The 10,963-nt window shown below is 38.6% G+C and overlaps 1 protein-coding gene and 1 non-coding gene across 2 annotated transcripts; one reads left to right on the top strand and one right to left on the bottom strand.

Moving 5' to 3' along the window:
- Positions 1 to 383: 383 nt before the first annotated feature.
- Positions 384 to 9,977, bottom strand: LOC106903373 (importin subunit alpha-1). Its single transcript, XM_014967112.2, has 10 exons — positions 9,133 to 9,977; positions 8,894 to 9,034; positions 7,630 to 7,718; positions 5,431 to 5,699; positions 4,529 to 4,623; positions 3,865 to 4,128; positions 2,567 to 2,800; positions 1,783 to 1,965; positions 1,513 to 1,662; positions 384 to 588 (listed from the first exon to the last, which is right to left on the bottom strand). The coding sequence occupies exons 1-10, from the start codon at positions 9,196 to 9,198 to the stop codon at positions 502 to 504; spliced, it is 1,578 nt and encodes a 525-aa protein (XP_014822598.1). The 5' UTR covers positions 9,199 to 9,977; the 3' UTR covers positions 384 to 501.
- A 420-nt stretch (positions 9,978 to 10,397) lies between these two features.
- Positions 10,398 to 10,470, top strand: trnar-ccg (transfer RNA arginine (anticodon CCG)). Its single transcript has one exon. It is a non-coding gene; the product is annotated as a tRNA-Arg (tRNA).
- Positions 10,471 to 10,963: the final 493 nt, after the last annotated feature.

A 10,963-nucleotide genomic window follows, 5' to 3' on the forward strand; every position in this document is an offset into this window, starting at 1 on the left:
ATTCATCTAAATTAACATTTATTAGTTTACCTCATTGATTTTTCTACAAGCACCAAGTTGAATATTTAAAAAGTTGAATATGGTATAAAAATTTATTTAATTGTATTGTGGAAGTAGTTCTGCTCCTGCTTTCTTCTAATTAACCAACTCAGTCATTTTCATAAACCATTAAATGCACCAAAAACATAAATTTTTCAAATCTGTTTCAAAATGTATCTGTAACCATTAGAAACGAGCACAGTGTCACCTAGTGGTGAGATGAGCACACTGTTTTCACAAAAAAAAAAGTCTTTCCAACCTGTTCATGCCAGAAACAATCCACCCATGTGTACTTGCTTCTCTGCGTAGCGTTGTGAAGAGAAACAATAAACAAGACACAAAAATTCCATTAAAATACTTAAAAATTTATTTACAAATATTTTTTCAAAAGATTTTAGTCTAATATGTCAAGCTAAGGATTTCCCCCTTCTTTCTTTAATGTCAGAAATCAAAGAGAACAAGTTAAAACTGGAAAGTGCTTTTGTCCTCAGGAATGTTGAAGGCATAGGAGTCCTGAGCAGCATCAGGAGCCAGAGGCTCGTCTGCATTCTGAAAGACAAAAAGAACGAGAGCCAAACGGTATTAATAAATTAAATGCACAAAAAAGGAGGAAAAAGTAGATTTTAGTATTGTGGAACCTTTATACAGGACCCAGAGTTTCCTCCAGTGTATTGTAAGCCTGGCGGGCCACCAGGCTTTACTTGTGCCCCCCACCAGGCTAAACTTGCAAACTCCATGCAGAAAGACCCCGGACATGGAATTTAACACAGAACAAGGCAAGAGCTCTACCATCTGCGCCACTGTGCAGCCCATGAACCTTTCAATAACATCCTAATTTTTTTGAAAAGTAGTAATTTTAAATCAACTATCAAAAAAAACAAAAAAAAAAAAAACATCTGTGGATCCATTACCTCAGATGAACAACATGTGACTTATGCATCAAAGCGGATATCTTTAATCTTTATTTGATGTCATTAGATTCTATCCAACATGGATCCTGTTGGTTAATGCATTTATAGACTGAAAACAGCTGGAATTCTCAGTTGTGATGCACTTTTTGGATCAGAAAAGAAGCTTTTAAAAATGACATTTTTCAGTACTGGATCTAATCGGTTATGAATTCCAACCTTCGGCACAATGCTCTGATTCATTCCAGCTCATCCTTTACTTTTGTGAAACGCTTTGAAGTTCTCAACAAACTCCAAAGTGAGCTTTAATCATTTTCATTTCCAATCATCTTTTTGTAAAGCGGTAGAATATTTCAGAACATCCCTTTTGACTAAAGACTAAAAATCCTGATTCTTATCGATACAATTCCTAAAGTAGTTATTGTTTATCCACCAGACTTTTTTTCAGTTTTAATGTCTGTCTGGTTTGCTAGGACTGATAAAGTAATTATAAAAAATAAAAATAAAAATAAAAAACAGACGCAGAAACATTTTCAAACCGAACAGAGAGTCTGGATAAAACTACCTCCTCAGATAAGAACTTTTCGATAATTTTCAGGGCCGACTTGTAGATGGCTTCGTTGTCGTGAGTCTGCAGAGTCTCGATCTTGTCCAGCCCGCCCAACTCCTCGATCATCAGGCAGAGCTTCTCCATCTCGCCGGTGCTCTGGGCCATCTGGACAGAAATAGTTCAAAACAACAAAAAAATCGTTCAAAAGTTCAGAACTTCTCACTAAAACGAATAAACCTGCTTCATAAATGCGTTCTTTAAATTCAGACGGCTGAGACTCATCACCTGCAGAATGTTGGAGACGGCCTCCAGGATCACCAGGATGGCCTTGCTGTCCTTCACAGTCAGCAGGTTGAGCAGAGGCTCCAGAATGTTGCAGTGGACCAGGTAGGCCACTTGGTCCACCGTTCCACCGCTGGTGTAATTGGTGACGGCCCACACGGCCTCATTCTGGGTCTTGTAATCTCCCTGAACACGTTAGCAGAAAAAACAAATGAGATGCTGGAAATTAAAAACACAGGGATGCACCGATTCCATTTTTAAAAAGCTTGACACGCTGATGCCAATTTTGGCCGATACCATTTTTTTTTTTTTTTTTTTTTTGTTTGAAATGTCGCTAAATACAGGAAGAAAGTCGCGGAGCTGACAACAGTCAGGTGACTATTGTTAACTGTAAATGTCCAGACATGACCTGGTGGGCCGGTCAGTCAGTCAAACGTCTCTCACAGCAGAGAAGAAGAGGACAGTTGCTCATTTTTAGACCTTTTCTGAGGTAGAAAAGATCGGCTTCACATGCAAGCATCGACCGATCACCGATGTACTGAAGTTAAGGAAATCGGTGGCAATAAATCTGGTCAGTAAAAACTTTATTTCGAGAAAAATCAAACAAATCTCATAAAATATACTCTCTTTCAGTCTATATTTCCAGTCTACGCAAGCGGGCTGACAGGGATGCAGAGGAGCTGTGACATTTACAAGAGACTCTGTTTTTCACATTGTAGTTTTCAGTAAAACACAAATAAAATATCAAGACAACATGAGATGTTGCTCTGAACTCCTGCGTCCTGACCTGCTGTAGGACCTCCACCAGTATGGGTATCAGTCCGGCGTTAATGACCTCCTGGATCTGGCTGCTCTTGCCGGCGGTGATGTTGGACACGGTCCAGGCCGCCTCCTTCTGGACGCTGGGCTTGTGGTGTCTCAGCAGGGCCGGGAACATTGCCAGGGCACCTGCGTTCAGCACACACTGGGTCTGCTCATCGGTTCCGGTCACAATGTTGCCGATGGTTCTTAGAGCTGGAGTCTTAGCAGGGAAGAGCGAGACGATTATTTCAGGAGATGAAACTTAGCCAACGAGCGCGAGTCGACTGGGGAAGTTTCTGAGGATTCATTTGTGAATCCTCAGAAATGAGGATTCACAAATCCTCATTTGTGCATCTAAATGAGAAGGAGGAAATGAGAGTTGAAAGGGCAAAACATCAACACTGCTGGATATTTAGCTACTGTCTTCAGAGAGACAGTAGCTAAATATCCAGCTACTGGAGGAAATGAGAGTTGAAAGGGCAAAACATCAACACTGCTGGATATTTAGCTACTGTCTTCAGAGAGACAAATCTATTTGTAAGATCATTAATGGACGTGTTGGAACAAAATGTACTTTGTTTTTTCAGGGTTCCTACATGTGTTCGTGTAGGAAGAGTTTAAATTGTAAGAATTTTAGAAGACTGTACAGGAAACGTTTAAGTCTTCAAATTTAAGACTTTTTACGACCATTATGACTTAAATTTACAACCCGTTTCATGACAGAGATGTACAAACCAAAATAGCAAATTTAATTTAATAGTGCTAGATTTTGTTGCACAATGTAGCATTGTACGAGCTGGCAACAGACTTGAGCCAGTGGAGAAGACAAACATTGTCCAGCAAACTGCAGATAAATTTATACTTACCAAAGATGGACACAAAACACTAGCTAGTTAGCAAGGCTAGTTAGCGGTAGCCTCAACTGCCTTGAGTCACAGTTCGCAATGAAGATCTGTGCAAACATTTGACTGACAGGAAAGTCCAACAAAAAAAATAAACTACATAGAACATACAGGATAAAATAGTCCTGCCACCACAAAATTTAAGACTCCATAACATATTTTCTTAAAAATTTAAGACATTTAAAGGTCTTAATTTTAGATGCACAAATGTAAGAATTTTTACAGATGCCCAGATCCCTCATTGGAGCAAGAACCATTTTGGATCCTTAAATCCTGGACTTTCCTTTGTACAGTTATCTCACAGAACCTTCTGCGCCACAAGCTAATCTCACTCGGGTCTCGTCTAAAATCGTAAACGGACGTCAAGCTGGACGCCACGCACCACGATGGAGAGCTCCCCGCAGGCGAGAAGCTGCACAAGACGAGGGACGGGCCCGGCCTTCACCACCACCTCTATCCTCTCGTTGGAGTCGTTGGTCAGGTAGGACAGAGCCCAGCAGGTGTCGGCCAGGACCTCGCTGTTGTCGTGGTGGAGGAGCTTCACCAGAGCGGGGAGCATGTGCTGCACGGCGGCCAGGGGAGGGGCCGGGTTCTTGTGTCGACACAGGTTGGAGAGCGTCCAGGCCACGTTGAGCAGGTAGGCAGGCTGATGCAGGGGGTTAAGAACGGCGCAGTTATTATTATTATTATTATTGTTATTATTCAGTCATGTCAGATACTGGACAGACTGTAAAACAATGGCATAGTACACTGCAAAAACAACACCTTACCCAGTATTTGGTCGAGTTTCTAGTGTAAATATCTTAGTCCACTTAAAATAAGACAAAACTAACTTACAAGTAACTTTTCACCAGGAAATATGAGCTTGTTGTAACTCAATAATTCCTTAATATTCGTGAAACAGTACTTGTTCCAAGGGCAAATTATTTCACTTATAAATCAGCTGGTCAATAAATTGGCCCTGATTTTGCTCATTGTAGGTGATCTGCCAGAAAACTGCAATCGAATGCAAACAATGCAAACAAACACACACGGGAGCGACTTACGGGTAACACGGACAGGTCAGAGGTCGTCACCAAGGCGAGGAGAGGCTGAAGGACGCCATGTTTGATGACCAAGTCTCTGCCATTGGGTCCGTCGCCTAAATTCAACAAAGAAGATCCAGTTGGTCACGTTAAATCAGGAGAGTTACGGAGCACAAACGACTTGATTAGGAAGCGGTAAGTTAGTTTACGTGTGTTGAGGGTTTCAGCAACACACTTTAAGTGAAACAACAATACATAATGTCTTTCAAAACTATTCACGTCTTAAACTTTTTTTTTTAACCTCAATGTTTTTCACTGGTACTTTATGCATTGGAATGACAAAAATAGCGCATAAGTTTGAAGTGAGAGGAAAATGACAAATACAGATGTTTAATTCCCTTTAGTGTCATACTATTAAATAAAATCCTGTATGAGCAATTGTTTATGGATTTTTTTTTATTAATCTGATGTAATATTCTAATTTTAAAAGTCACCAGTTTTCATTACCTGTCAGCAAAAAATTATAGTCATTAGCAGACATAAAGGCTTAAAAACAAGTCTGTGTAATTAATAAATGTACACGTTCCATTTACTGATATTTTAGTCTCACTTTTAAAGAAATAAGCGCAAATATCTCAAAATTCCTTGCATATTTTTCAGTATTAGCCCCCCACAAAAATCTGTGGTTTTGATGCAAAAAAAAAAAAAAAAATTCAAAAATCCCAACAAGACTGATCAGTGTTAAAAGATGTTCAATATTATTTAAATTTAAGAAGAACTTGCAGAGACAGCTATTTTGTTAATGGGTTTTATCAATGCATTCTGGAGCAACCAGCCCATTGAGAGCGTTCATGATCCTGATGTAGCCCTCGGATGAGAATGAGTTTAACGGCCCCTGCTCCGGCTGCTCCAGTCCAGCATACCTGCGATATTGCCCAGGGCCCAGATGGCCTGCTCGCTGAGGTGCTTGTGAGGTGATGCGACCAGCCTGACGAAGGCCGGGATGGCCCCAGCCTCCACCACGGCGGCCGTCTGCTCCGACGTCCCCGAGGCGACGTTAGTCAGCGCCCAGGCCGCCTCGAACTGGATGTGGGGGAAGTCGAACTGAGCCAGGAAGCCTACGAGTCGCGGGATGAGGCCCGCGGCGATGACGCTGTCGACAGGCGGCTGCTTTTCTCTGGAGAGGAGCTTTCTGAAACACAGTAGGAGACGGTGAGAGAAAAGTAGCTAGGAGCGAAAAATGAAAGAAGGAAAGAAAAAAATATGCCCGCCGCTCTTTTTGGTTTTGCAAAAGTTAGAAAGTAACTGGAAGGAATGAGCGTCTAAAAAGTCTGGGAGTGGAAACAAAGAGGAGAGATGTTAACTCAACTAAAACATGCAAACTATTTTTATTTCTTTGTAATTATTACAAAAAAAAAAACTACAAACTGGATCGAAACACAATTTGATCGTCTTCCTATTTCGTTTGGAACAAAAGGTGAGACATGTGTACCAACATTATTGGTTATTTACATTTAAACCTTTGTCAAACAACTCGTTATACAGGAATAAGTGTTACTGGTGTTATTGCACATATATTACAGTTCTTAAGTTGCTTTTTTTTGTCTTTCTGTGCATTTTTGTAGGTAAAAATGTTATTTAATTTCCCTTTAGGATCAAAGGAGTATTTTTAAATTGAATTCATAGACACTGCAGTTAAAACTACTTAACTACAAATAACTCGGCCTGTCGCTATAAACGATAAATCAATTAATCACACGATAAATTAAACCTATCGACCTCATTTTAATTATCGGCTTTATCTTCTCTTCCTGCCTTTTTTCTTTCTGTTGATGACACTGAATGAAAAAAGGCTCAGCTCCGGTGCTCTCCACTGACCTTCCCTTCTTATTTCCTTAGTGTAATGTCCAGCGCACACGACACGAGTTGTCGGCCCATTTTCAAAACCTGAGACCACCATTAGCCGACAGAAATCCTAGGTATAATGGTTCAATCGGGTTCGATCGTGCTCTGTGGTGTCCAGCCACACAGCCATTATTTTGGACTTGTAGCCCAAAATAATGGCTACAAGTCCAGTTAACTAATTTTAATATCAGGCATTAATCAATGCTTTATTAGAATCTACCAGTGATGCATGTGGCTAGACTCAGCGTAAAGTCCTGACTGAATGAAAATCATTATAACCTATTTATGTCACGTTAACAAAGAACAGCTGAAAACCTACCGGGTTCATCAACTGCTGTAGCAATTTGGCTCCAACTCCTCCCCTTGTCATTTCTATATTCTTTGCACGAAATGTTAAATAAATATTAATGTTGTTTCCACATATCATCTCCAATGTCCCCTGGGCTTTGCCAAGTCAGCTGTTTGGGATTCCCCTCTGGAATTTCCCCTCAGAAAGCACAGAGGAGAATCCAGCTTTCTGATTGGCCAACGATCTAAGATTGTCATAAGGGGAAAATAGGGGCAAAAAATCCTGTAGTATGAACTACTGCATTAGGTAGTCGGATGTTCCCGTCTTCTCTATTTAAATCTAGTGATTACTGAAGGCCAATACAGTATACAGACTTCATAATCTGCACTCTTTTGGTTGAATGCAGTATTTATTTCCACTTTGGCTTTATGTTGTTTACTTTTTATTCAAGTACGTTTTTTGTTAATGGAGACTGAGAATCCATTTTATTTTTGTTTTTGGTTGTTTTGTTTTAGTTTATCAGTTCCAGTGTTATGTGTTCTTTTGAAAATAAAGTGTATCTATCTATGGCAGGAAATCACATGCATCATTAGTCAGTCATTTCCATTAAATCAGTGTCAAAAGGTCTTGAAACAATATTATCGTTTATCACAATAATTTTTTAGACAATTAATCGCTCAGCAAAATTTGTTATCCTGACAGGCCTACAAATAGCAATGTGAAGAAAAACTAAAAATTTTAAATAAGTGTGAAAATAAAATGAAAATGTTTTTTTTTCTCAAATACATGTAAAAAAATTTAAGTATTAGATTGGTTTACAAATATAGACATCCCTTTGCTATATTTACACAAAAAAAAAATTTTAGAAAGCGTTTTTAGTATTTTCACACAAAAAAAAAAAAAGAAAAACATGAAAAAATGATTTTACCTGACAGCCTGTGTAGCCAGAAGTTGATGCTCTGTATTCACACTGCTTACTCCTCCGACTATGTCCTCCAAAGACCAATCCTGAGTCGGCTTTGGAAACAGAAACCAAAAGGGATTAGCGGCCACGGGAGAGAAGTTAAAAATAACATTCCACTGGTAGCCAGATTTGAGAGGAACTGCACTGGACTTCTCTTAAAAACAGCTTTGGAAGCTGTCATTTGCATGTTGATACTAAAGTCTGCACCAAGATTAAAAATGAACTTCCATCAAGTTGTGCAGAAAAGTCACATCCTTGTTTGGATTTGCTAGTCTCTCTGAGTTCAGAGATGCTGGCATGTACATTGTTACAGAACAGTGAAAGCAGCACCAAACGTTTTTGTTTCAATTGGCTTTGTTGCGCATAAAAAGAAGAAGAAAAAAACAACAACAACCAAATGAGCATGGGCATAACTTTTTGGACAACTTTGAACTTTACGTGAACAAACGTCGTTTTATTCAGAGGAATCCAGCTGCGTCAGAATGCATTCTGTCACATCTGACTTTGCTTTCTGAAAGGTATGAAAGGTGCAAACATCACCTCAGGCACCCCATTTTGATCCTCTCTAAAGTTCTAAAACTTAATGTCACGACAAATATGATGAATTTACTTCATGTTAGGACCAGAATATTTAGTGGGAGAACAATCCACATGGATGTACTTTTCAGAAGATTTTTTTTGTGTCTTTTTTAAGATGTCTCAACCAATTTTAAAAAATATATATTTCTTGGTCTTCACTTGCTAGATATTGAAGGAGATTTCCAATTTGTGTGAATTTAAATCAACTAAGCAATAAATGTATGTTTTTTTTGTTTGTTTTTTTTATCTTTCTGTACACCTTACTGGGGAGCTGAAACATGAACATAACTTTAAAGACTTTCGCTCACAGCTTTTTAAAGACATCAGAAATGATTCAAACAAACCAATGTCTTCATCTTAGTTTGACAAATTAGTTTGCCTGTCTTAAAAAGGCAAAAGAAAATATATTTAGTTACCTCCCTACATACTAAATAGTATTCTGCATTCAAGGAAAAGCAAGCAAAAAGTAAATAAATATTAGGTATATGGTCATTTTTGTTGGTATATCAGTAATACAAGAAAAATTTAAATACATTTTAAATTAATTTAAATGTTTTTTTTAACTAGAGTTCACTTTACTGCAAGTTTTTGCGTAAAGGTAAGTATCGCCACAAAGCGCGGGAGGCCGGTGAACCAGGCGGTGACTCACCTGGACGTTGAGGGCTTTCAGGTGCAGCGGGGAGATCGGATCCTCCGCGGAGCTTTGCGCATTTCTCCTCTTCAATATTTGAACGTCTCTCTTCGCTTTCCGGAGCTCAACGTTGAATTCTGACCTCCTGCGCCTCAATTCCTGAAAAATTAGAGAGAGAAAAAAAAGTTCATAGCCAACATGACAGCAAAAACTTTAGCTGTTAACTTTGTAATAATGCTGTTATAGGCAGAACTTACGTTCACGTCTTTCCCTTTGTTTTTGAACTGGAAGAGCCGAGCCCCGTTGTCCGTGTCAGCTGACATTCCTGCTGGCCGTTGAGCAACACAAGCCGACTCTGCTAATGTTACGCAAAACTAACGACTAACTGAAACGGTCGTGTTAACCGTTTTTTTTTTTTTTTTAATCAACCCGTCAACCGATTATTTCAGGTTAGCTCGCTAGCAGGCGGTAAGCTAGTAAACGGTGCGTGTCTCTTTAAGTCAAGTAAACGTATTTGACTCCATGTGTTCCCACTGTACACAGAAACGACTTGAAGAAAAAATGTAAACTCAAATACTAAGCAAAGTAACAGAAAACAGATAAAGTTATGGAAATTCGCTTAGTAACTCGACATGTGCAAAGTGCTTACCTTGAAGGGGGGGGGGAAAAAACACTTCTGAAATGACGTCAATATATACCCCCCTGGTGTTCTAAAATATGATTGGTCAGATTTGCAAAACGCTCCGCCCTGTTACCAGGGGTTTGAGGGAGAACGAAGTTAGTATCCGATTCATAGTTGTTGTTTTTTTTTTGTTTTTTTTTTGTTGTTTTTTTTTAGCTATGACGTTTAAAGAAATATTTCACCTTATTTAATACATTTGCTTTACTTTAGATGTTTTACTAAACGCATCTCATTTCTAATTCAACATGACCCTTATTTAATTTGAGACAATTTCAAATAAGGAAGATTTGTTTGGCTTTACACTACTTTAGAAGAGGCCCGGTTTAACAACGTTTGACAATGGTCAGGCTCGAACAGAATTATTTTATACTGATGATAAACTCTATAAAATACAGTTTGTGATTTGTTAAATCTTTATGCAATTTGTAAAAACTCTAAAAATTAAGGTTTATTAAAGAGATCCAATTACAGTATAGAAACGTCAAACATTGACAGATTTTGTCTTAGCTAGGGTACTTACTGCACAAAGATTTCATTATCCATAAACTACACTTTATAGAATATGATTAGAAGTTAATCTAGTGGAGTGAATAGAGCCCTTTAGACAAGACCCAAATCAGAAGCTTCGTTCCAGATGCTAACTTCAGCGGTGTGGTGCATTAACAGGCGTTTATAAATGAAATAGTTTGCTGCGTAGTAACATTTTGAGGACAATGCCTCTGTATTATCGGAGGTGACCACCACCGGGCAAAACGTACAAACAAAAAAAAGACATAAAACACACCATGAAACTGACATGGCAAAGATACAAAATGATGTTTCCAAAACTTTCCACGTAATGACCCAGTGGCCTAATGGATAAGGCATCAGCCTCCGGAGCTGGGGATTGTGGGTTCGAGTCCCATCTGGGTCGCATTTAGTTACCTTTTAGTTGTCACAGTATGAAATGCCATACGTATAGAGATAAACCAACGATGAATTCTGTAACGCATTTGTCCTGTTGCTGCACCATATGGATCAGCATCATTTCGAAACTACATTTTAATGACAGTGTAAGAAATACTAACCGTAGCATTTGTTCATGTCAGAATTTTATTGCTGAATTTTTTTTTAGTTTTTGAAATGAAAGAAAGATAGCCAAAATGTAATTCGTAACATTTTATTACATATGGGTGATTCTATAATTCAACGTACATTTAATATTTCAAGAGATAAAGAGGCAAAAACTGTGAATTTGCCTTAAATTCTTAAGTTATTTTACTGAAAACATGTTAAACTTCGATAAATCTGTAATTGTCAAACCTTTGCTTGACATTTTTCTTACTTTCTTTTCTTTCTAAACGTTTTTTAGTAGACCCAAATATCAACCCTGTTATTAACAACAAAGACAGTGTGTGGGGAACAAG

The sequence above is a fragment of the Poecilia mexicana genome, unplaced genomic scaffold (assembly GCF_051168715.1).
Source record: "Poecilia mexicana isolate PSO_F unplaced genomic scaffold, ASM5116871v1 scaffold_2, whole genome shotgun sequence".
Classification (NCBI taxonomy): domain Eukaryota; kingdom Metazoa; phylum Chordata; class Actinopteri; order Cyprinodontiformes; family Poeciliidae; genus Poecilia; species Poecilia mexicana.